At 50.1% G+C, this 24,486-nt stretch overlaps 1 protein-coding gene across 4 annotated transcripts in view; it reads right to left on the bottom strand.

Moving 5' to 3' along the window:
* DIS3L2 (DIS3 like 3'-5' exoribonuclease 2) overlaps positions 1-24,486 on the bottom strand; it is a 184,518-nt gene that overhangs the window by 3,483 nt on the left and 156,549 nt on the right. For 3 of the 4 annotated variants that reach the window (XM_069024458.1, XM_069024459.1, XM_069024460.1), the window contains exons 16-20: positions 6,511-6,694; positions 5,247-5,333; positions 1,162-1,309; positions 922-1,052; positions 589-693 (exon numbers count right to left, since the gene is read on the bottom strand). In XM_069024458.1, coding sequence (XP_068880559.1) covers positions 589-693; positions 922-1,052; positions 1,162-1,309; positions 5,247-5,333; positions 6,511-6,694 — 655 coding nt within the window. The remainder of the gene's footprint in view (positions 1-588; positions 694-921; positions 1,053-1,161; positions 1,310-5,246; positions 5,334-6,510; positions 6,695-24,486) is intronic. The other variant, XR_011152723.1, reaches the window with a different exon arrangement.

The following is a 24,486-nucleotide window of genomic DNA, read 5'->3' as shown; positions in this document are numbered from 1 at the left end:
TTAACAACTGGGATGCAGCAGCCCGTGAGCCTGAGCCTAGTGCATAAATCAGGGGCTGCTGTGATACACCACCAGCCCATATATCATGCTCTATGTCCTGTTTAAAGATGTCATTGCCAGCCATATAACCAGGTTATTAAGAGAGGATGCTGTCACCAACTGCAGGTGCTGGCCCACAGCGCTGCTGTCACAGCCCCAGACAAACTGTCTGATTAAATGAAATGAAAACCAGCCTCGCTCCCTTTCCTCGCTTCAGATCCATGCTTATCTCTGGTCCTCTGAATCTGGCTTTATTCCCTTTTACCTGGGCTAGATCAACCCCAGCACATCACAGGGAGAAGTTGGTCCTCAGATACTGGGTTGATCCAGACCCCCCAGTTCCTTGTGCCTGCCTGGGCTGAGGGATGGAAGGGAAACTCCCGGAAGGTTCCCTCCCCTCTGGCTGGCCCAGCTTGGGCACAGCTCTGCCGGTTGCAGGGCTGGCACAAAAAGGTACCAGGACAGCCACTGCCTGCAGTGATGCCAGACTGCTGCGACCCTCTCTGGCAAGGCAGTGTTGGTACTGTCTCACACTGGTGAGGTACTTACATTGCAGTAGATGCGCTTCTGGACTCCAAACTTCAGCACCAGGACATCAAAAGCCTTGCTCAGGACACCCATCACCATGGCTTCTGACTCCAGAGGACCACATTCCTGCCAAGAGACAGGGCTGTCACTACACAGTAGCTCTCATCCAGCAATCCCCAAACAGTGTCTCCAGGTCCTGGAATCCAGCAGTGGTGGTTGCTGAGTGTGTCCTCTCACTGTCTGTCTTTCCTAAAGCCAAGTGGGCAGACACAGCCCCCTTCCCAGTGGTATCTAGGCTGGGCCTTCCCAGAGAAATCCAGAGATGCCTCGGGAGAAGATAGCCTCGGGTCTTACCCTGACAAAGACGGAGAAGAAGAGGTCAGCGCTGAGCTCCTGCACCCTCTTGGAAGCCATCTTCCGGTCATTGCAGTGATCTGCCTGCTTTTGGATGGCCTCTTTCTCCATCTTGAGGGGAGATCTGGCACCTGCAAAGGGGACGAGTGACAATGACATGCCCGTGTGCTCTCCTGCTACAGAGCCATGCCATGGCCCCTGTCCCCCAGTGCCCAGCCCATGCAGGGGAGCAGCACACACCGAGCGAGGCGGAGAGCAGGCGGTGCACGATGATGTCGGCGTAGCGGCGGATGGGAGAGGTGAAGTGAGTGTAGAACGGCACATTCAGGGCGTAGTGGTGAAAAAGGGTCTCGTTCTCCAGGACACCGGTGCAGAAGTAGAGAGCCATCTGAAGGGGGGGAGAAACGAGGGGAGGTGTGAGCAAGGGTGGTGCCATGAGGCTGGAGGGGTCTGGCTCGGCAGACACAGTGCCAGCAGCCAATGGTCCTTTGATGATGTCCTGTCTGCTGGTGGTCCTTCACCTGCTGCTCAGTTTGAGCTGTGCAGGGATGAGGCAGGCACTGCAGAAACTGAGCACAGAATAAAAGAGAGCTCTGACTACCAGCTGTCCCTGCCTGGCCCCAAGGACTGCATCAACTTTCACATCACCCATGGGTCTAAGCAGCTTCCTGCTTCTGCTCAGGCCTTGGGGCTCATTTGCCATCCTCCCATTTTCCAGGGGAGAGTCCAGCTGAGATGTTCTCCCACCAAGGGGCCTCACAGAGCAGCTCCCATGCTGGCTCTTTGGTTCTGGGTCTGGCTGCAGGCTTTACACACCCATTGTGCATGCTTGGAGAGCACTGGGAGCTGGGATGAGTGGCTTCCAAGGAGGAAGAGAGAGCCCTGCCATGATCCCTGCTGCTCCATCCCACCGTGACAGCTGGGGAGCCAAGCGGCTGAACTGCCCATCTAAACCAACACCAGGGCAACAGCGGCACCACTGCTCAGCAGCCTCTTCAGCAGGAACCTCTCCTGTGTCATCCCACCGGTTACAGCTTTTATTTTCACATCTGTGAAACACCAGCTCTTGGGGCTGGGAAAACACCGGGGGCCGAGCCCAGGCGGGGAGGGGAGGCTGTGCAGGTCAGGGGGGTGGCGGCGGGGTCACGGCACAGTGGCGATTGAATGAACCCATTTAAAAATAAGAGCAAGTGATTTAAAAAAAACAGGAGTAGCCTCCTCTGATTACAGAGTCATCCTGGGATCCTTGGTTTGGGCAGCTGTATCCTCCGCTCTCCAGGCCAGTGGCGCAGCCAGCTCCTGCTGAGCAGCAACGCACTGATCCGGGCAAGTAAATAGAGCAGGTTAAAAAAAGCAGCATCAGTCCCAGTCTTATTATGAGACCCAAGAGCTGGGATAGGAGCTGTGGTGGCTGCCAATTTCCACAACCCAGAATTAAATTGTTTCTGATGGACTCCACGAAGTACGGTCTCCACTCAATTAGCTCGGCTCCCACCGAATGCGGCTGGGCAGGGAGACATGCCGAGCTCCGGAGGCTGCTGCAGGAGGGGATGAGTGCCCTTGTGCTGACAGACAGCATGAAACCACAGGGAGCTTCCAGGCACTTGTGCCAGGCTTCTGGGCAGAAGGCAGGAAGGTCCCTACAATGCCAGGCACTCAGAAAGCAGAGCACCAGTCAAAGTGCTCTGAGAAAGACACTGGGAAGGGCTCATCCCTGCCCTATGCCTAGCAGTGTTTCAAGTTATGCCCCACCTTGTTTAAAATTAGAAAAGATGCTGCTTGCTGTTGCCTGGAGCACTTTGTCTTGATGATGTGCTGGTCATTGTGGGGTCCAGCACCATTTTGGACACCCTTTTGGCAGCTCATGACCCTCACTGACATTTGCAGCAGCTTGGGTATCACAAGAAAAATACTCCCCTAGGCCACAGTAGGGTTACACCCTGCAGGGAGCCCCGCCTGACACATATCTGACACCCGTCCTCTCCACTGTGACAGCACAACCCGGTGACATCAGCCTGGCATGAAGCAGATGTTTTCTCATTAACAGATTTGACTCACAAGTGGTCTCAAATCCCCAGGGTTTGCTGCAATCCCTGGAGAACTGTGAGGAGACTGGAAATAAATCAGCCCCAGCCAACCAGGGGCAGCTCTGCTCTCATGGACAGATTGAATCCCCGAGTGACTGAGCCCCTGAAAAATGGTGTGTCGCTGCTCCTTCATCTGTTACAAGGCTCCTGGCATGCCAATCCAGGCATTCCCTCAGGCACACGCATTACCAGTTGCTTCCCAACTCCCTCCTCCTCCAAGAGGCTGATGTCTTGACCACCAGCATGCAGTGAAGAGGGAAGACACAGGCTTGGCACGACCAAGGGTTAAACCTGTGGACAGGTTGTTTAGGCTGAATTAGCTGCAGCCTTGTCCCTGAAACTTCAGCTTTATCACTGGGAGCTGGGATGTATGCAGGGATACAGGTGACTTCACACTGCCCCGGCCAGACGGGCTCGCTGCACCATCTGTCAGGGCAATGGCCCAGCCCTCGCCACCGGCCTGGGCCCCTCAGTGGCTGTGTTCTGCAGCTGCCAACACTCAAATCTGTCCTCTCCCCCATGAGGGACTGCAACATCCAGCAGGATGGGGCTGATTCTTCCATCTGCTCTCATGCTGGTGGCAGACAGCAAAAAAAATACTCCTCACAGGGAAAGATCATTCCTCCTGGAAGCTGTTTGCCCCTTTCTGAGGGGGTTTGCCTATAATGGGAGTGTGCCAGGCAACAGGTTTGCCACATGAGTGGACTGCACAGCACACCTGAACACACAGGCACCTTTGTCTTCTGATGATGGAATGAGGCTAGGTCCTGACAAAATAATGTCTTGTGGAATATCTCCTTTAAAAGTGCCTCTTTGTCTGGTGTGTACTCTGCAGAAGACTTCATCCCCAAAACCTTGATACCTCTTTCATGTAATGATTTAACATGTATTCACAGGGCTAAACCTTAATGAGAGCCACTGTAAGGTATCTGAAGGCACTCCCACCACTTCTCCAACCACAGTCTCAGGACACCACAGAGGCAAGATCTCAGCAAGCCAGTGGGTCCCCAAAAGCCCATCTCCCCCTTGGTGCCACTGCAGAACCGAGTTACTTTCTCCTTGCTCATCCATCCTGGCCAGCAGCCAGGCTTGCTTCACCTGCTGCTACTGGCAAAGCCCAGGCTTCTGCCACAGTCAGCATGACCAGAGAGGGACTCAAAGGAATTCGTGTCATCAGTGCACCTTCTGCCAGAAAAGGAGGATGTGAGAGATGGGACCAGGATAACCCAAAGCAGGACATGGGATCTGGGACAACGCATCCAGCTCCAGAGGATGCTCCCTGCTCTTTACAAAGCAGCCCTCCTGAGCTAGACACACATGAGGGGGTGATTTACTAAATGGCCTCATACCCCAGTCCCAGTTGCAAACAAGCATTAAGTCCCGGAAGCAGGACTTCAGGCAACTGCTAATGAGTAAATGAAGCAAATAAGCTAATTAGAAGAGTGACAGTCAAATGAGTGACGTTGGGAAGATGATTCATTCCTGCAGTGATAAGCAGGCCACAGCAGAGAGATAATTTCAGGAATGTGCCCCTTCTCCCTATTGGGTAGGACTTTCCTCAGAAGACGTTGTGCTGTGCCTAGCTGCAAATGCAGGTGATCCCTCACAAGAACTTTTTTTGATGGTGATAAACACCCAAATAAGTGTCCTGAGCTACAAATGCATCAAACATGACAACTGGTGTGAGCAGCACAAGTCTCCATTGCAGAGACTGTCAAAGAAAGCCACCTGGGCTGGAGGGAGACCAAAGGGTTTCCAGAACTTTCCTGCTTCCAAGAGCAGGTACCAGACTGTGCTTATGGCCAGTTGCACACCCCTACTCTTAATTCCTTCTTTGGACCAGTTGGGATATCACAATGTGAAGAAATGGCACAAACATGAACCATGGAGCCCACCACCAGCTCCTCACAGGGTCCTTGTGAGTCTCCTAACAGCCCTCAGACAACTTCAAGGGTGAAATATCCCAACAGGGACACTGCAAGCAGTGAGGAAAGACACAGCCTGACCTTGCCACCCAGTGAAGCTTTGTTGCTCAAGGGATACTCCCACGGCCAGCTGCACAGGGCTGGAGGCACTGGACGAAGCTGCTGGCAGCCCTGGAACACCACGTTCAGTGTTCATTCACTCCCTCTGTGTGCAACAACCAGCTTGGTAACGCAGAAGGGGTGAGAATTGAAGATGGAGCCACAGCAGAAAAGCTACAAGCAGACATGCCCGACAGCACAGCGCTGTTCTCACCTGCATGGGCCTGGAGAACATGTAGGTCAGCACTTCTTTCCTTGCTCTGGAATATTGGTCAGCACCAAATGTTTCACTTAAGCTTTTCTGGAGGAGAAAAGAGAGAGCATTCAGTGTTGGCATGTTATGGGTGGTAAAGGGACCCAGGCAGATCTCACTGGTGCTAACAGCAGCCTGTCAAAGCCAAATTCCCCTTTTTCCTGCAAATCCCCTTGTAAGCCAAAAGGTGCACATGAAATTGGGCTTTGCCGTGGTCTCAGCAGCCCAAGTAGGACTGCACACACGGTCCTGAGCACTGGCTCTCCTCCGGGGCTCAATGGCAGGGAGCACCTGGGGCATGGGGACTGCTGGCTCTGTCCCCAGTTGTGCAGCGTGAGAGAGAGCCCGCAAACTCTCTCCTGACCTGTACCTGGCTCCCATCCAGCTTCTGAGAGCTTCAGCACAGGGACTAATGGGACTCTGGGGAGACATGGATATGGGAGGTCACTGCCTGGGGCTAGCAGTGAGGAAGGGCTGGAGGGTTCAAAGTGCAGGAGAAGAGCTGAGTGAGCAGCCTTGCATCTGCTGACATATGCTGGGCACAGCCAGCAAGTGGGGAAAGCAGTCCCAGCTGATAGAGGGGTGTGCAGGAGGCCAGCGGGGATGGGATTAACAGAGGATTATCCACAGTCCAGTTGCGGTGAGTAAAGAAAATCCTGGAACCTGCGCTGTGCTATTCAGCTGGAGTTCAGCCTCAGGACATGCTCAGCAGAGGAGTGGTTGGATATTTCTTGCACTGGCTGCATCTGACCTTTCCCAGCACTGCTCTCCAGTCCTTCCCAGTCACCCCGCTCCCCACCCTGCCCTCCCTGAGACCTGCAGCAGCCCAGACAGAAACAGCCCCTTGCAGAGCTACTTTCCTCGTGGTATGGATCAAATTCCCTGCCTAGGACGTGCCCAGAGAAGGAAATCTGAGTGTCTCAGTGAGTGCTCTTGCACTGAAACATCCTTCCCATTGCAGAGAGGGCAGCGCAGGGGTCACTTGCAAGGTCCTTCCCACCCTGCTCTAACCTCTGTGCACAACATGGCTGACCAGGACAGGCTGGGCCACCCCTGCCCAGCACTAATGGGATCAACAGCGTGTAAAGGAGGTGTTTCATTTTGGCATGGCATAGTTGTTAGCTTTTCCTGGGCAGAGAGGGACAGAGAATAAAGCACACGCTGCCACAAACACACCACCACGTAGCTGCCCACCCCCATGGCCCTGCCAGGCCAGTGCACTCACATGCAGGGTCCCCGCACTGCTGAAGTCAATGTCGAGGCCGACTTGGTTGCAAAAGTCCATGAGGTCTTTCAGCAGCTTGGTTTGGGGCGGGGGGTGGCGGCGGAGGAAGGCCTGCTTGGGGAAGGAGCGGTAGATCTGATGGGCCACAGCCATGTTTGCCAGCAGCATGAACTCCTCCACCAGCCTGCAGCACGAGAAAAACAACCCCAGGCCCTGGTTAGACAGGGGAGGCCCCTTGGAAGCCAAGCCAGTCCACAGTGATGGGAACTAATACGACACAGGGGGACAGGGGAGCAGCTTGCAGTTGCTGTTATAAGCACAGATTAGCTGTGAGACTGCAGCAAATCCCCCCCAAATTCTCACTTTCTAGCGGAGGCTTCCCCAGGGACTCAGAGTAAGCTGTCCTGCTGGTGCAGACAAGCAGAAGTCAGTGATAAATTGACAGCTTAAATTAGGATAAAATAATCTCCCTTTAGGTCATTTTATCTCCTGAAACGCTTGACAAGCAAAACAAACGCCATGTGAAAGATAGCATGGAAAACAAACACACATCTCTGTCTTCCTGGGCCAGAGAAAACAGCGTCTCGCTCGTTCCCCCATCCCAAGCTCGACATGTGTGGTCAGGCCCAGCCACCGAGCCCTGCCCCACGCCAGGCTCCCACCCACAGCACAACACAGCACTGTCCCCGGGCAGGACAAGCCACCAGTGCTGCTACAGTGGGGCTGCCTTTGGCATCTAGGAGATGCAGAGACTCCATAGGCTCCTCTAGACAACCTGCAGACTGCTGGGGTACTCCAGGCTGGGGTGAGCCCCTCACTTTCCATCTCTGAATGTACATGCATTGCATGGAAACCTCTGGGGCTACGCAGTGCTAAGGAAAGCAATCCCAGCACTAGGGATCATTGGTGTGTGTATGGGTTGTGCTACCAGCAGCAGGGCTGTGCCACGGGGACTTGTTTAACTGGGCTTGATAAGCAAGAGATGTGCTCAACTGGGCTTCCTGCTATTTCCTGCATGTATTCCCAGGGCTCCTAACTGGTGGTAATTGCCAAAAAAGATAATAGATTTACAGAAGTAACCTCATCCTCCCAGCAATGCCTGAGTGAGCTGTTGCTGATTATGCCAGCTCAGCCTCATTGCTCCTGCAGGCAAAGCAGTGATTTTGCAGGGCTGGCTGGGGCACCAGGGCTGGAGCCAACATTCCTGCAGCTCCCAGCCCTGGCCACTGCTGGGGAGACTGGCCAGGTGAGATGGGCAGGATGCTGCACTCCTGGGGTACTCCTACAGCAGTGATACATTCCCAGCCTGGGAGTACTTGCCAAGAACTTGAAAGAGAAAGGAAATAAAGACAAGCTCAGAGGAGGAATAAGCACCTGACAGGGATAATCAGCAGTAGAAATATTAGTCTTTAATGGGAAGGAGCTCCCTTATTAAGAGCCCTGTGGATTCTCACAGAGGGTTTTGTGCCAGAGGCCAACACTTCAGGCCCCACAGGGAGGGCAGGAGGGACATCCTGGCCCAGGGGCAGTGTGGGTGGGACGGGAACAGCACAGCCTAAATGGGAATGGGCTGCCCGCCCTGTCCCCTGGAACACCTGCCCATGGGGATATGCTACCAGAGGCCACGGGCTGGGTCGGGGGTGGGCAATGCCCTGTGACCCGAGCAGGATCAGGACACACTCCTGAGGGGCCACTTCCAAGAGGGTTGAGCCAGGCTCTTGCTGTTCCTGTGCAGCTGAACCGGCAGATGGCAACCTCGGTCCCTCTATGGCCAGCGGCTCCAGGGGGTGAGGGACAGTGTGGCCCGGGGTGTGGGACAGCATGGCCCCGGGGCACTGGGCACCCCGGCCGTGGGACAGCCAGTGGCAGCCAGGGGGTTACGGCCCGGCCATGCCCATCTCCTGAGAGAGGGTGACACACCACTCTCACAGCAGCGGCACGGGAGGGACAGTGGCCTGAGGACAGGTGTGAGGCTGTGCCAGCCCATGCTCGCACCTGGGAAGCCCTTTCTGCCCGAGCCAGGTCACAGCGAGGCACGGAAAACAGGGCAGACTGCAAAAGGCAGTACCTCTCCTTCCCATGGGCTTTGGTGCCAGGAAAGAGGGAGATATTTCCAGCATTAGCCTCAGCTACACAGATGCACGCTCGGACAAAGGTTGGCCATGGAGTCCCAGCATCTCCCTTGAACTGTGGCCTCGATGGAAGGAGATGCAAACCTATTTTTAAGGACAAAGCAATAAATACCTGTGAACAAAATCTCCTCTTTGTCACAGGCAACACATGCTCATTGCACATCCCAGAGATGAACACTGTAAGTAAATGCTGCAGCAGACCCTGCCATTCCTGTTCCTGCTGTGCACTGAAGTGTGAAGTCTTCATCTCTTATCCACAGTGACACTTTTGGCTGGATGCAATTTCTACCTGACTATTAAGTTCTGCATTTTGTTTTACCATTCTGGGGCCTGGGCTTTTACAATTTCCTGGAGATATCCTCATTCTGATGTTGTAGGTACTGAATGGAAGCTCATACCTGAGCACCCTCCTGCCAGGGATGCTTTTATTCTTGAAGTAAAACTAACAGCACAAACTACCCACTTTGCTCTGCAAAATCCCATCCTGGGAAGCACCCAGGAGCTTTGCACCCATGACAGGGTGTGCAGGATGTGACTATGGATATTCAGAATTGAAGAACTACTCTTGATCTCTCACCCAATGGCAGAGGCAGGCTCTGGGAGATGCATCTGCAGTTCGGGCTTTCAAGGAGCAGGTAACGTGGATAAGGTTGGACACTGTCCTGTATTTGGGAGGAAAAGAAGCCCCAGGATCTGATCGGTTGGTTTGTGTCAGCTCAGGTTAACGAACCAGAGTGCCCTGGAAGGCTGCAATTCCCTCTGGGCTGAGGCCAAAACTCCCTGCAGGGACAGAAGGTCCTTCCCAGCTCTGGATCTCTGGGGGGGTGCTCCCCAAATGCACCCTGCTGCAGCAGTCCTGCAACTTGAAAGGGAAGAGTGTGGGGCTGCTCCGTAACTCCTAGTCAGATTTGTTCTAAACATCAGGAGTTCAGGGAGAGGAAAGCAGCTTCCAGAAGGCACAAGTCACAGCTGGGGTAACCCAGAGCATGTGAGAGCTTGCCAGGGTCAGAGGGAACAGGCTGGGGACAGTGAAGGAGCTTGCACCTGTGCCTGGAGTTAAGCCACGTCGCCTTTTCCAGCAGAGCAATGGGGTCCCGGTCTCAGGACACAAGGAGGGAGACAAGATCTGCACGAAACAGCTTAATGTGGTGACCTCACTGCACCTGAAAGGAAAACCTTATTCCCAAGGGGAGCTCATGCTGAGACTGCATGGGATGTTGGTGACTCAAGAGGACGAGCTAGGACTAGGACTGCCCATGATGCTGGCAAGGCTTCAGGTGCTGATGAGCTGGAGGGCACAGCAAAGCTGCTGCCTTCCTGCCCTCCCCACATGGCCTTTCAGTTGCACTTCTAGCTCACGTTCTCACCAGGGCTTCAACTCAGCAAGCACTACACTGTGGCTTGAAGAAAAGCAATGGATGCTGGGGCTGGTAGGAGCAGGGGACGGCTGGCAGAGCATGGACTCAGCCCCGTGCCTGATGTTGCTGGGAGCTGTGCTGAAGCCCTGCTAACTTGTCGGCAGGTCAAACGACAAGAGGTTTTGGGGTTTCTGTGGGTTTTTTTCTTAAAACAGCCGAGCTTGGAGTCTGGCTCAGTGTAGCTGGCAGACAGGAGTACAAAGAAAAATATTTCATGGCTAAAAAAACGGAGACAGAAAGACTGGTCCATCTGAATGCACACTGAATGAATCCCATGTGAAATGCATTCTAACGGCATCGCTACAGTTTCCTCTGGATTAGCTGAGCTATCCTTGGCTCCTGGCTCCATAAAATCCCATAAACAATCTGATCTGAACTTTTGCCCTTTCTGTGCTGATGTGAGGTTTCCTCTGCCATCCCACAGACAGGGCTAGGGGTCAACAGGTGGCTGTCCCTCCTGTAGGTGCCTGCCCCTCCCATAGGTGCCTGCAGATCCCAGCTGTCCTGCTAACCACGCTGCAGGAGGGAGCATTTCCAAACCTGTTCCATGCATCATTTAACATGTGAGGGGAAGGAGAGGGAGTGATGGGATGGCTTTTGAGCCATGTAACATGTACACCTCTTGTCAGCTCTTTCAACAGCCAGATTTTGCTTATGAGTTATGTGGATGAAACTCATCCTCAGCCTGCCTTATGCAAGAGGTCAGATGGAGTGTATGGCTTACACTCACCTCTGAGTTTCAAATGTGACCAGGGCATGCCAGTGCCTACATCTCACCAACTTCTGGGGAGACTTCAAGCTCCTGAGAGGGTCTTAAATGCAAGTCTTGGTGCTTTTCAAAGTATCTTTCATAGTCACAACTTCTGTAGGCCAACAGTCACCTATGAAACCATCCAGCTGAAGTGGCTTGATGATATCTCAGTAACAGCCCCAAATGCAAGCTACTGGGCTGTAACTCCTCTTGGACACTCCTTCCAGCACCAAACATCTATGGGATGTGTAAAGAGGAGCTACACATTCAGACCCTTGACCTGCTTTAGTATTAGCATTACTATTTGCTCCACTGAAGGTTAGGTAGACCCTTCCCAATCCCTGGATAGCAGCCTTGAAAAACTACTGACGCCCTCAGCAAGTTGTTTGTTTGATGGCAAATAAAAAAATGTTTTCTCATGGCAAATCTCTGCAAAGAGAGGCAGGGCAAGTAAAATGCCTGTTTGGCTGCTTGTCTCCATGGCAATGCAGCTAGGCTGCACAGCAGCCATCGAAGTGCCCACTATCTCTGATTAACTTGACAAATGACATTAGCTAAGCAGGGTTCGCTGAAAGGGAGAGACAAGGAGTACTTTGTGTGCAATCCAGTAAGTGCAGGAAGGAGGCAGGCAGCTTCCTTAAAGCAAAAGGACACTAAAACACCTGCTGTTCCACAAGGGTAACAGAACCAGGGGCTTCAGAGCAAACGGCAGTGAAGTGGGGCTGGACAGATGAGCACAGCTCTTCCCCCACACTGCCTTCTTCACCTTCATCCCTTCCTGCAAGATGTAACTGATGGGTACATCCAGGTTTTGGAAGAGTTATCACAGCTGAGGTGTGAGAGAGAAACCCAAAACACCACACAGCTCTTTCATGGCAGGGTTCTTGGCTTTTGACAGACTGGAGAAGTTGGTCTTTTCTTCACGTGTAGCTCATTGTGGAAACCTGCTCCCAAAAGGACAGAGCTGAGCTGTTCTGAGCTGGAGTCTGAGCCCCCCTTCCAATGGTGGTACCTCTGGCTGGGTGAGCTGCCACCAAGTAATCCCCAGCACCTTTTCAGCAGCTCAGACTAGAGCCAAATGTGACCCACCACTTCTACAAGGGTTACCAAACTTCTTTCTCCTAACCCCTTAAAATATCTCATCTGCTCCTCAATCTCATCTCTCCCTCATAGCACTTACTCCTTCCTACAAAAGGAACAAGACTTCTGCTGTTCTAATTTCTTCCCATCTATGGATGGATTTACCATCCCAGCTCAGCATGGGTTTGTGCTTCAACCTGCAGTCAAAGGCCTCTGGTTTCTCAAACTGTACCTATGTGCCTGCCTCAGGTGTGTCCAGCTCCAGGCTGTGTCCAAGCAGGGTTATGACAGTATAGCTTTGAAAGCGTCACACTTGAACCAAACAGTGCCATGAGAGGCTGGTGCTGAGAAAGGCAGCCCTGATGTGTTTGTGTGTGTCTGAGAGGGCTCTAAAGACACTGATGGATTTATGTTCCCTTGCTAAGGGCAGTACACTGCTGAGAGCCTGCACTCTCTGCTGGCTTGGAGGGGATAATTGCTACAGCACAATCTCATAACAAACAGAAGATCTACAGCTACCTCCTGCGAATGGGACTCTAAATCCTGCTGCATTCACCCACAAAGTCACCTTCCACAAAGGCTGCAAATAGTCCTGTTCACAACCAACAGGAGCAGCATCAGCTGAAAGAAAACAGTAAAGAAAAAGCACCACGGCTCAACCAACAAACCCTCTCCAGGGTGTTAAGTCCAAAGACGCTGGATGTGGTATGACTTTTTCTTCTTTTCTTTAAATCGTGTTCATTTATTTTTGATTACAGCTCTTCCATGAAGCAGAGGAACTTGAGAGGTTTCTATAAAAGCTCTTCTAAAACCAACATTAGCTAATCCCACATCTCCTGAGAGCACAGCCAATGACAGAATCATGCTCTTTGGTGAGTAGCTGGGCTGGCACTTGCAATGGCTCTTTTCCATGCAAAATTATGCAAGAACAGTGTGCTGTTTTCTTGGTGACACTCTGCCTGTCCAACAAACAGGAGCATCTTCAGCCATCCACTCTGGAACAAAACTGCTGCCTGAAGAGCCATGAAAATCAAATTCCCTATTATCCAAAGAAATTGGATTGTAGTGTTACATATGAGGCTTGCAATGTTGGTGTGGAGCTCCTGTTGCCAGTGACAGTTGCCAAAAGACCAAAAGACCTACTTTTTTTTGAAAGAAAAAGTAGTAAAAGGCAAGAATGCTGGCAGTTCGTGGCTTGATGAAAGTCATTTGTGCTCCTCTCACAGCTAGCAGTAGCCTTGCACAAAGCATAGCTGAATAATGGAATTACTCCACTTTCTGAGATTGCTCAATTAGCTCCTGGTTAAAACTGCTAACATTGAAACTTGATGAGAATAGCAGCTCTGAGGCAGTTTTAGATTCATTTCTTACTAAGCTAGAATGGCTTTTCCCTATAATGAACTCCCTTTCTGGGGTATAAAGAATGCCCTTTATATTAGCTATGGTGCCTTCCCAGTAATAGATGCCTACAACACAAATGCATGGGGAGGGTTCTCTGAATACAAATGTCACTTACGGACCACTCTCACACCTTGAGGCTGGTAATGCCACAAGACTGCTCTCTTTGCTTTATCCAAATTATCAGTGGTACAGTGGAAAACTGTTTTAAGCTCTCAATACTGACGCTGGGCTCTTGAAGGCATTTGGCATGATTAGGAATTAACTGCTCAAAGCCTGATGTACTGGTTTGCACACAGAGATTTAGACCACTAGAAAAACCTCAGCCATTTGCCTGAGTTCCTGTGAAATTATCAACGTCACTTTGCAGCCCTGTTAAACGAAATTGCTGACTTAATCTGGCAGCACAGCGTCAGGCCAGACGTCGCAGCGCTGGATGGCACGAGTGGCCACAGAGCCTTTGGCATCTCTTGTCTCTCAGCTGTGTGGGTGGAAAATGCACCCTGCTTGGCCTGGAGCTCCTCACCCTCATCTGTGGTTCATATGGAAGGGATAAAGTCAACACCTGCCTGTCCTACCATCCTCCATCCTGTCTTGATTCAAATGGCATCATTGGACTGAAGTGTCGGAGTTGCAGAGGACGCAGTCACTGAGGGCTGTGCCTCATCATTAAAGGTTAATATGACTGCAGTCTGCTCCTTTTCGTGCAAATTGGTGACAACCTTCAGACTCCTGGCATGGTGCTGAAGTGCCCCTCTGTGCCAAAACAGAGTCTTCAGCTGCTGTGGGCCAGGGATGAAAGCTTAGACCTGCACCCATGTGCTGGGCCACACACAATGTGGAAGCACAACTTCAGCAGGATTCCTCATACTCAGCTCCAGTGTTCTCCATAATTCTCTCAGGGCTATCATATCTTTGAGCCCAGGGCAGAGGACTTTACCCTCAGCATCACATATAGAGGGAGATCTCCATCCAGGAATGGCCTTCCTATCTCAAGAAATCCCTTTTTAATGGGCCCCAAAGAAGCCCATGGAGTGCTGCTCGCTCAGCGTGGGCACACAGCCTCATACACATCCCCTTCTAGGAATGCCTCCAGTCCCCAGGGCTGAGCGTGGCACTGCCACACCGCCCTCGCACCTGTGCTGGGTGTCAGCACTGAAGTGACAGCAACGTTTAAAAACCCTTCCTGAATGCACAACCCCTTCACCTTTGTGGGGAAGACAATGTGAAAGAGTTTGCCATCCTTGAGTTTATCTCCAGGAGCTGTGCAGTTTGGAATCCCAGGCCTGCCTCCCACAGATCTGTGTCGGATCCATTTTGTCTTTCGAAGGAGCCACCAGCTCACCAAGATCTCATCTCTCAGAGGCAGCTATGATGGCAAGGGCCCTGCTCCCACTCTGCAGGGCCACAGGGAAGGGAAAAGGATGGATCACTAATGCACAATGCTGTGCTCATCTAACAGGTCTCATGACAGTGATGGGCTGGCAAGCCTTACATCTGGGAATACATTAGGATGCTCCCAAGCAAGGGTGCTGCCCAGCCACCCGGGGCCAGAGCAGGGACCTGAGACCTGAGTTTTCTCCAGCCCATGGCAATTCTTGGTGGGTGAATGAGCTCAGAGCCAGGCTGGGGCTGGGATGGGACAGAAGAGAGGGGAGATACCTCACCGCCAGCGCCCACAGCCAGACTGGCAGTTCACATTCCTGAGACGTGCAGTCTGATACGGCACTGGCTCCGAAATCATGGCTTATGACAAGACACATAATATTAATGTCATCCAGAGTCTGGCTAAGAGGAGAACGGAAAGAATTCCTGAATGAATGCAGACAGCCCCTCTGCTGACGGGAAAGTCTCCAGCCCCACACATTAGGCCAGCACTGCCTGTTATCAGACTGCCTTTCCCACTGGAAGGAGGAAGCAGGAATGAAAGGCACTTTCCCTTGCCATTAAAAGTTTATGCAAGTGATTTATGGGTCAGAAAAATTAGCAAACCCATTGCTGAGTGCTCCATACAGCAGCGTGTGCTACGTGGCTGCTGACCAGAAATGCCAAGACCCATTAGGTGGAAGCAAAGGGCAGCACAATGGAAAGTTAAAGATGCTTTTTGCCGATTTAATTAATTAGCCAGGTCTTTTCTCCATCCCCTGCAGCCTTCATTAATGTAATGTTGACGTGAAGAAATATTAACAATTCAGACAACACATTAATATTAACACAACACCTGCAAAATGCAAATGTAAGTCCATTAGGTAAACATGATCTTAAGCCATTGAGGCAGAATTAATACTCTGACATTTCCTAGCACAAGTATCCTGCAGAAATACTCTCCATCACTTGTGCTCCGTTATAAGCCATGCCCCCTGGTACATGGGGGGCTCCTCATCTGTTACTAGTCCCTGAAAGGATGAGAAAAACTTACATTTCCATTAAGACATTTGCCTGTTCCATATGGAAAGTGTCTTACTAAAGCCATGTCATGAACCAGAAGGATCAAAAAGGATTTTTAAAAGGATTTTATCTCTGTGCCAGCAAGGGATGGAGATAAAACCTGAGCCTGATAGCTTGTAAATATTAACCTACACTTGGGAATGCTCCAGAACATCAGCTTTCTATTATGGTGGTTTCATCTGAGACAAGTTTTCATTAAGGGAGAAACAAACAGTTAAGCACCCAGAGAACTGATAGTGCCACAGGGAGTCACAGAATGCTGGAACTAGCCTTCCTGTTCCACATTCCCCATCAGCTAATGTCCCCCCAGACATTCCTGCAGAGGAGACATTCACACCCTGTGTGTGTTACACCCTTCAGCCTTTGGATTTGCTTTTTCCCAGTTTACCTGACATTAAGGAGTTGATTAGTTCCAAAGCAGGAAACAATCTGATGGATAAGGGGGAAATAAAGAATACTGGATGAACATTCCAGACTAGAAGCATACTCTGAGATGGTCAATGACTGGGAGAGCATACATCTACCAACCAGGATGTGATCCAGGGACAAACAAGAAGGAGTCTGCAGAAACTTCATGAAGAGATGAATAACAAAAGGTAACAAAAAAAAAGTTTAAAATACTGAAAACATGGAAAGTAATCTACATAATCTGGCAGCCAAAGGCAGTGGTGGCATGAGAACTCAACATACACCCTTGATGTTCATGAAGTCAAAGTCAGGCAGTGTCTTGCTAACTAATGCCCTCTTCTGCTGCAAGTCTCTGGTCCAAGCAATGCAGGATAACTTCAAAGTTGGATCAGGCTGGCCTTTTCCAGTTGAGTTCTAGCAATCTCCAAGTTTAAGTTTCTCACAGCCTCTCTGGGTGCCTGTTCCAGTTCTTAACCATGCTCACAAGTGTTGTTTGGGCTCATAGGAAGAGACCTCCAGGAGAAGCAATCACTCAGACTGGCCAGCCTTCAGCAAGAGCCTTGCCAGAGGAGGACTGCTCAGGAGAAACTGGCTCCAGATCAAGGGAATCAGAATGACCATTGGGACCACTGGTTCTGAGAAGATCCGTGTCAGAAAAACACATGCAACTTATCAAGTTCCCAAGGTCCCCAGCAGACAACACCCAAAGGCAGGTGCTCTCTGGCCATGGGATGCTCTGCTGGGGGTGCAGGCAGGGCCATGGATCAGGGCTCACAGCACCGCCCAGCACTGCTCTGGTTCAGCCTCAGATTTGCAGTTGTAGCACTGAGTGTGGGCAGGTTAAGGGGAACAGTTGTATCAATACAGAGCCAGGGATCCAGCTGGCTCTGGCTGTATTATTCTTGGTCTTAAATGATTGCAAAGCACAACACATGAACCTTCTGGTTACCAGGATTTTCAAAGACATGGAAACCCAAGGGGGAGGGGAGTAAGGTACCGACAGCCGATTGGGGTTAAAACAACCAATAAAAGTTGGCAGGGAGATGAAAGGGAAATGGGCAACACAGAATTTGGGGGTGATGTTTTCTAAATATGCTACTGAAATACTCTGGATAACTTCTGCTTTCAAGCAGCCTCTTGGCAGATTAAAATGTCCCAGAAGGTTTTACATCCAGCTCCTACGATCTTAAACTAAATATTAGGTGAGAGAAATATGCTTCTAAGGAAAAGTCAAACATAGCCCTGAGTAAAGAACAATGATCAGGAGAATGAACGTATTGGGTTTGTTGAATATACAACTAACATCAATTTTCTTGCCCAAAAAATAAAGCCAAGGGAATAAAATGCAGAGATGAGCAGAATGGAAAACCTGCAGGAAATTTAGGCAGTTCCCCCCCCCCCCCCCCCCGCATATTTCCCCAGGCAGGACTCTCACCCTGTCTGGCCTCAGCCGGCAGGCTTGGAGCTTTGCCTTGAATTCCTAAGAGAGCCTTACCCCCCTCTGCAGCAGGACAGGCTCAAGGCACAATGGGTCTTTTCCATCTGTAACTTCTCTCCCTTGACTTTTATGTGCATCGATTCAAAAGCTGTTTGATTTACTGATGCAGGGGCTGTGAAGAGTCTGGTTTGGTCTAAGGACAGCCTGAGGTTAAAGGCAGCAATGCAATTTCACCACCCTGTCCATTACAAGAAAATGATCAGATTTGGATTTATAGTCATGTTCCAGCAAGCCCACACATCACAGCAAGCTGAAATTAGCATCATTTACACAACAGGATTCAGGAAAAACGGATAAACATCCCACTGGAGCTGGACACCCCATAGAGAAAGCTGAGTGGTGTGGGAGCGGGTCCTGAACAGCACCTTGGAGGGTGTGTGGCTGTGGGTGACAGAGAGCTGTTTGTCTCCAGATGGAGCTACTTCCAGCCAGATGGCAGATGAGGATAGATGAGGCAGTTTCAATGAGACCATAACAGGTGAGGATGAGTGGCATGGGACCTATCACTGTAAGCAAAGGAGAATCGTATCCTTCAAGTCCAGAGATGGATATGACGACTCTCCAGAGCTGGATTATTAAGAAAGGACTTTGTTTCATATCCCAGTTCCTCTGCTGAGATTGTATAGAAGTGAGAACAAGCTCTCTCGACGCCAAGGTCTGCAAAACCTCATGTGCTGCTGGGCGAATTTAGCAAGTATCTCCATCCCTGATTATCACAGTCATAACCTGGTTACTCCAGCTAGTTCCTCCACTGACTTTTATGGATCCCTCAGCTGCATCTAAGAGCAGAGAAACCAGAGCTAAATCCATGATGATATCCTGAAACTGCTCCTGTGGGTCAGGGTTTTACTAGATGAAGGGAAGCTTGGTTAGAATTAAGACCCAGGTGTGATGAAGAAGAACTCTTGCAATGTTACCTTCCAACTCCTCCAGAGTCCAGCAGCACAGATCAACCTCCTGAAAAAATCTACCATCACCAGAAAGCAGACACACAGATAGATCTGTCAGCACATTTGTGCTGCTGAAACCGACAGATCTCAGCACTGGATCATGGTAAGATTTGCAACACTGTCATCTCGCAGAGCCTTGGCAGTGCCTTTTAATCCTTGGAAAAGGAGCACTTCAGGCATCAGTTCTTGACTTTGCATTTGAATGTTGCAAAGCCAAAACAACAACCTCTCTTGGAGCACAGGGCATATCCTAAGATGCCCTGGAGCTTTCTTGTCCTACAGACATTGAGTAGTAATCTCCAAATGACAAAACAGAAATAAAACCATATATCCTCATGCTTTGGTGAGCCTCCAATCCAAGCCTGACAGATACCTGGCTCTGGGTGTTGCATCTCTCAGACTGCTTAACTCTTGAATAAACAGGGGAAATGTACATTTAGATGAAGCCTGGCTTTATCCCTTTCCCCCTCCAAATCTAGTTTAAAGCTCTTTCAATGAGCCTTACTAACTCCTATGCAAAAATCCTTTTTCCCCTTTGAGACAGGTGTACCCCTGTGTCACCAGCAGGCCTGGTACTGTGTAAAGCAACCTGGGATCAAAAAAACCCAAATTCTCCAGTGACCCCAGGCCTGGAGCCTGGTATTGATCTGCTCCTTCTTCCGGTTTCTTCCCTCATCATTTGCTGTAACTGGAAGAATAGGGAGGACATTGCCTGTCCCCTGATCCCTTAGTCAGTTATCCCAAAGCCTTGAAGTATCTTTTGAATATTCTTGGACTTCTTGTTGCAACAACATTGCTGCCTACCTGAAAAATCAACAATAGATAATATCTGAGGGCCATACCAGGGCAGGAAGTTTTCACTTTTTTAACCTGGCCCCAGGGAGGCAGCAGACTTCCCTAAGGAGTGGGTCCAATCTATGTACTGGGCCTTCAGCTCTCTAGCAAGGGTTACTCAACAACATCCAAGTAAAAGCTTTGGGAGCTTCCTCCAACCGATCAACCTGTTAAATCTGGACAGCTGAGAAGGACAGTGAAGCTCCATCAGATGCCCTTCACTGACCAGTTTCTGCAGGGGACAAACCCACTCAGAACCACTGCCTGCAGCAGCAGCATGATTGTGTCAAGAGGTGTTAAGAGAAAGGGAACACACAATAGTTAAAACAGACAATCCAAGTATCTGGAAAAGGGCAGGGATTACAAGAATCTGGTAACCCACCACAGGGAATACAACAGCTTCTGTTACTGCCCACATTACATGTGCTCACTTACAGCTGTCTGGACGTGACAGACACCAGCAGCTTCTGTGAGTGTTTGTGGGAGCATGTCCCTCCACAGCAAGAGAGGCACCAACCCCATTTCAGCCTGAGCTTGCTCCATATCACACCAAGACAGATCCCATATGGAAAGGAAACAGTTCGGGAGTGATGCATGGATGGGCTGAACGTCAAAGCATGGGAAATACAGCCTAGGGTACGTGCAATCCAGGCACATTATACCCTCTTTGAAACTCACTCTCCATTGTTATTTAACATCCTGCAGGTTTCAGCCAGAGACTCCCGTCCGCGCCCCAAACTGGCCTGGGTATAGCTTGGGAAGAAGAAAAGGAGCTTGAAATGAACTGTGGAAAGATTTAAGTGCTCTAACTGCTGCTTTCCAATACAATTTTCCACTTGGGGCAGGGGAAGGGAAGGAGGAAAGCCTGACAGTAGTTGAGAGCCAGTCACAATTGTGACAGGTTCTTCTTTTCCATTTCCAACCAGCTCACAGGCAGAAGGAGCACTTTAACTTCCATTAATTATCACAGCCTTGTTCCAGCCCAGGGATTCAGAGCAGCAGTGGCAAACTCTTAGGACCTGTTAGGAGCAGGTCCTGCCTCAAATTGTGTTACACTGCTCGGTGCAGCAAAACTCTGTAATTCATGGAACTAAGAGCTACTGCAACTCTTCCTAGAGTACCTCAGTTTGAAGCTAAGGGAATCTCCTGTAGGCAGCACCAGTTCTGTCAGAGAAGAGGATCACACAAACAACTTCTTGCACTCCAGACTCTGAGAACAGGTTAACAGCCACTTAACACATGGATCTCTTGCACACCCAAGCTGTACACACAGAAAAAAAGGAGTTTAACAGAGGAGAACATCACTTTTGTCTCCTCCCCGGCCACCAGAGACTCCTGTTGTAACTCTACCACCACGTGAAGTTTATTGCATTTATCAGTCCTGATCACTGGATGTGCAGCTTCAAAGTGTGCATGTGGTGTTCAGGGAGATGCAGACAGCTCAAACACACAGCCCTCACACAACTGGGGCAAAATTATTATGAAATATTGCTATGTGGTTTCTCCCACTTTTTGGCTTCATTACAAACTATCAATGAACATTATTAAAAAATAGCTGTAATTGAGATGTGTCTGTGCAGAGACTAAGATGCCCTAGCTCAGCATTTCAGTCCACGCTGCCCCATGTCCCTTCCTGCTCCTCTGCCAACACGGCTGATCCACCCTCAGCTGGTCTCCCCTGCTGAAACCCAGACACAGTCCCTGCTTCCACCCACTCCCAGCATCCAGCTGCAGGTACCACGCCTTCATGCTCACTGATGACAATATGTGTCATTCTCCCTTCCCCACTTGATAACAGACCTTTCCAGAGCTGCCCCCTCTGACACTCATGGTTTGCAAACCACTCACAGGTATTTCTGGCATTGAGTAATGAAAGGAGGGAGATGCTGCTGCTGCTGCTTGATGCAGCCAGACCTGCTTCCCAGGGGACCCCACAGTCACCCCAGCAGATGCTGGTGAGCTGTCCTGGGATTCAGGTGCTTTGTGGCTCTGAGTGGAAAACAAGCCCAGCCACAAGCATTGTTTCCCTGCCTGCACCACCTGGAACGGCTGATGGCTCCAGTTATGGCAAATTTACCAGCCTGGAGCAGGTGAGGAGCAAGGCAGTGTGCCTTGTCTGCACGGACACATCCAAAAGGAGGAAGGGAGACTGACTGTGAATTCAAATTTAGAGTGATTGGGACATACTGTGTGGGGATACTGAGGTTCACGCAGCAGCTCCACATTCAGCTCTGAGTCACACAGGAGCCAGCCTGGGGAGCAATTACTGGTGTACAAATGCTCTTGAGCTGCAACAAAAGAATGGCAAGGAGTTTCTCATCAAAAACCCTTGAAATCTTTATCTTGCCCACTTAGGCTTGGGAGGATACTTCCTTCTTAGACAAATGAAGCCTCAGCAGAGCATCTGGGATGCTGGAGAGGAAGTGTCCAGTGACGTGAATCAAGGGTGAGCAGCAGCCACTGCAGCACAGCAGCAATGACAGCCTTGACAATATCACCCCATTCCCATGCCAGCACTTGTAACTGCAGGAACTACACTCCGTTAGGAACAAGCTGTTCCCCTAATTCAGTCCTCCTGCCTCCTCTGTTAAAAGATTTTCCTGAAACTGTGCAGGGCTTTGACTAGCCAAATGCACTTTGACATCTGACTTCAGCCTTCTAGCTGCCAGTGCATCACCCCCTGCAAGCCCAGCCTGGGATACTGAGAGCCATAAGGCAAGGGGAAATCCCTGAACCACAGCCTGCTCCCAAATCAGGTCTGCAGCACTAACGAGCTCCCCACACTTCAATCTTCCTCCCTGCATCCTCACACACAGATGAGCTTTTTATTCTAGAAACCCCATACACTACTCTAGGACTGAAAGGGAATTACATTACAGCAAGCACACGCCCAGCTGCTCATTTTGTATGTGCTGACAGTCTCGTTTCAACTCTACTTTCTACGTTTAAGGTGTTAATGGGAACCTTGATGCATTTCAGAGGGAATGTGCACAGATAGAAGACAGATGCACGAGTCTAAAACCTGGCTCCCAGATTTCATATCAAGTGCTGGATTTGTTTATATCCATATGATACAATCTCCATAAAAGCAATCAACCACCACCAAAAGGAGATGTTTCAATATCTGCACAGCCTTCTCACACTAGGCATTAGGTTTGCTTTTACGATGCAGAATAATATAATGGATTTCTTCCACAAGTTCCCAAATGTTGTTATTAAGTGTTGCTTCTCTAATAAAATATGCTGCAACATACAGCAGTACATGATGTGGCATTTACACAAGTCTTTTCTCCATATAGGACTTGCTGGCTTTTAAACAAATCTGTCTCTTCTATACACTACAGAAGCACAAGATGAGTAATTACGTTCTCTGCTTAATAATGTTTTTGCAGTGGCCAATTTAACAGCTAATCTCCACAAACCTCTGAGATAGTCCCCCAGCAGCTACATTTGCATGTTGTAATCAAGTCTTGCTATTAAATCATACTTTGCAACAATAGCTGAGCTGTCAACGACAAAGCAGTGGCTCTCAGCTCTTCCACTGGCACCATGCAGGCGAAAGCCCTGGACAAACATGCACAAAACCTCACTGCTCTGCCAGCTAGGAGAGCATCCCTTTGCACTTTTGGGAGCTTGGAAATGGCTACACCCATGATGGATCTCAGGACAAGCATCCCTCATCTCGTTCTGCTCTCTGGTCAGTCAGCTTGCAAGCTGTTTTCTCCAAGCCTGCCTGCTGCTCTCTGCAGTGATGCAAAGCCAAACTGGTTTGGTTGTGGTGCTCTGTTGTACTTCTCTGCTTTTTATGGTGTCCTTAAAAGCTGAGCACACTGGATGTTAACAGAGAGATCCCTCTGTGGCAAAGGTCCTGCCTTGGCTGCGTGGGCAGAACAGCTTGTGGAGCCATGCTGTGATCAGAGCACTGCATCCTTCAGGGTTAACCACGCTCCTTGAAAATGCCCTGCCCGATTTTCCAGTTTCTTTGCTGTCCTTGTTGATCACAGTGCAGCAAGAAGATATGGCTGAGAGAGAGGGCAGATCAGCACCAGCTCAGTTAAGTGTCCCTGTTAGTGTCATCACAGTTTGGCTGTGGAGCCATGAATAGCTGGTATGACATAAAGCATTAAACAGAGATTTGATCTTCCTCCACTGGCTTTGACCAGGGACTGATCCCCTGCTCTGCACTTCCCATTTGCCCTCCCAAAACCTCATCTTCAAAGAGACCCACATAAACTCTGGCTTAGCTCAGCACCATATTCCTGCTCCTGTACATTCACTGAAGCAACATGTCCCTTCTCCTCTGCTTTCCCACAATGTCAGTTTTCTCTCAGTGACTGTAAATATCTGAGTGACCTGAGTGCATCTGTCAAAGAACAGCACCAAGAGGCAATTCCTATGAATTCCCTGCAGCAAACATCACTGCACTGGTCCAGTCTGTTACTGGTGCCAAAAACTCTTGCTCTGAACCAGATTCTGACTCTCTGCAAAATGCTGCAAATGTGCAATAAATAGCAGAGCCCTTTTGAATCCTGCCTTTTGCAGTAGCCTTACCAGAGGCAGAGTTTCAACACAGCAACGTGGATCAGCCCTACCTGGCCACATCGATGATGTCTTTCTGTCCTAATGATTGTTCTACACATTAGCACAACATTTATTTCTACCTTGCCGTGTACTTCCCATTTATCCAGAAATCTGACAAGGTCTCCTTCCTTTTAACATGGAAGCACAGGGAAAGGAGAATTTCTTGCTGGAATTGGCTCACTCTGTGAAAGTAGACAGATCAATCTAGATCCAATCTGTCTCACTAATTGTTGGAGGCTGGAACTGACCTGGGGCTGGCCTGGCTGGGAGTGAGTGTGTGAGCACAGGCAGCCTGCTCCCAGCTTCTCCTGCTTTACGCTGCAAACAAGTCACACCAGACTTCTTTGTGCATGGTGGACCCTGTCTGCTCCCCTGTTACCCGGACACTTGTGCCCAGCCACATGTCACCAGGGTGTCCCTGTCTGTCAGCAAGATTGCAAATGAGCACTGAGCTTAAACAAAGCAAGAAAAACTCATT

This window comes from Aphelocoma coerulescens, chromosome 9 (genome assembly GCF_041296385.1).
Source record: "Aphelocoma coerulescens isolate FSJ_1873_10779 chromosome 9, UR_Acoe_1.0, whole genome shotgun sequence".
Taxonomy (NCBI): domain Eukaryota; kingdom Metazoa; phylum Chordata; class Aves; order Passeriformes; family Corvidae; genus Aphelocoma; species Aphelocoma coerulescens.
This window is presented reverse-complemented; position numbering and strand designations above follow the sequence as displayed.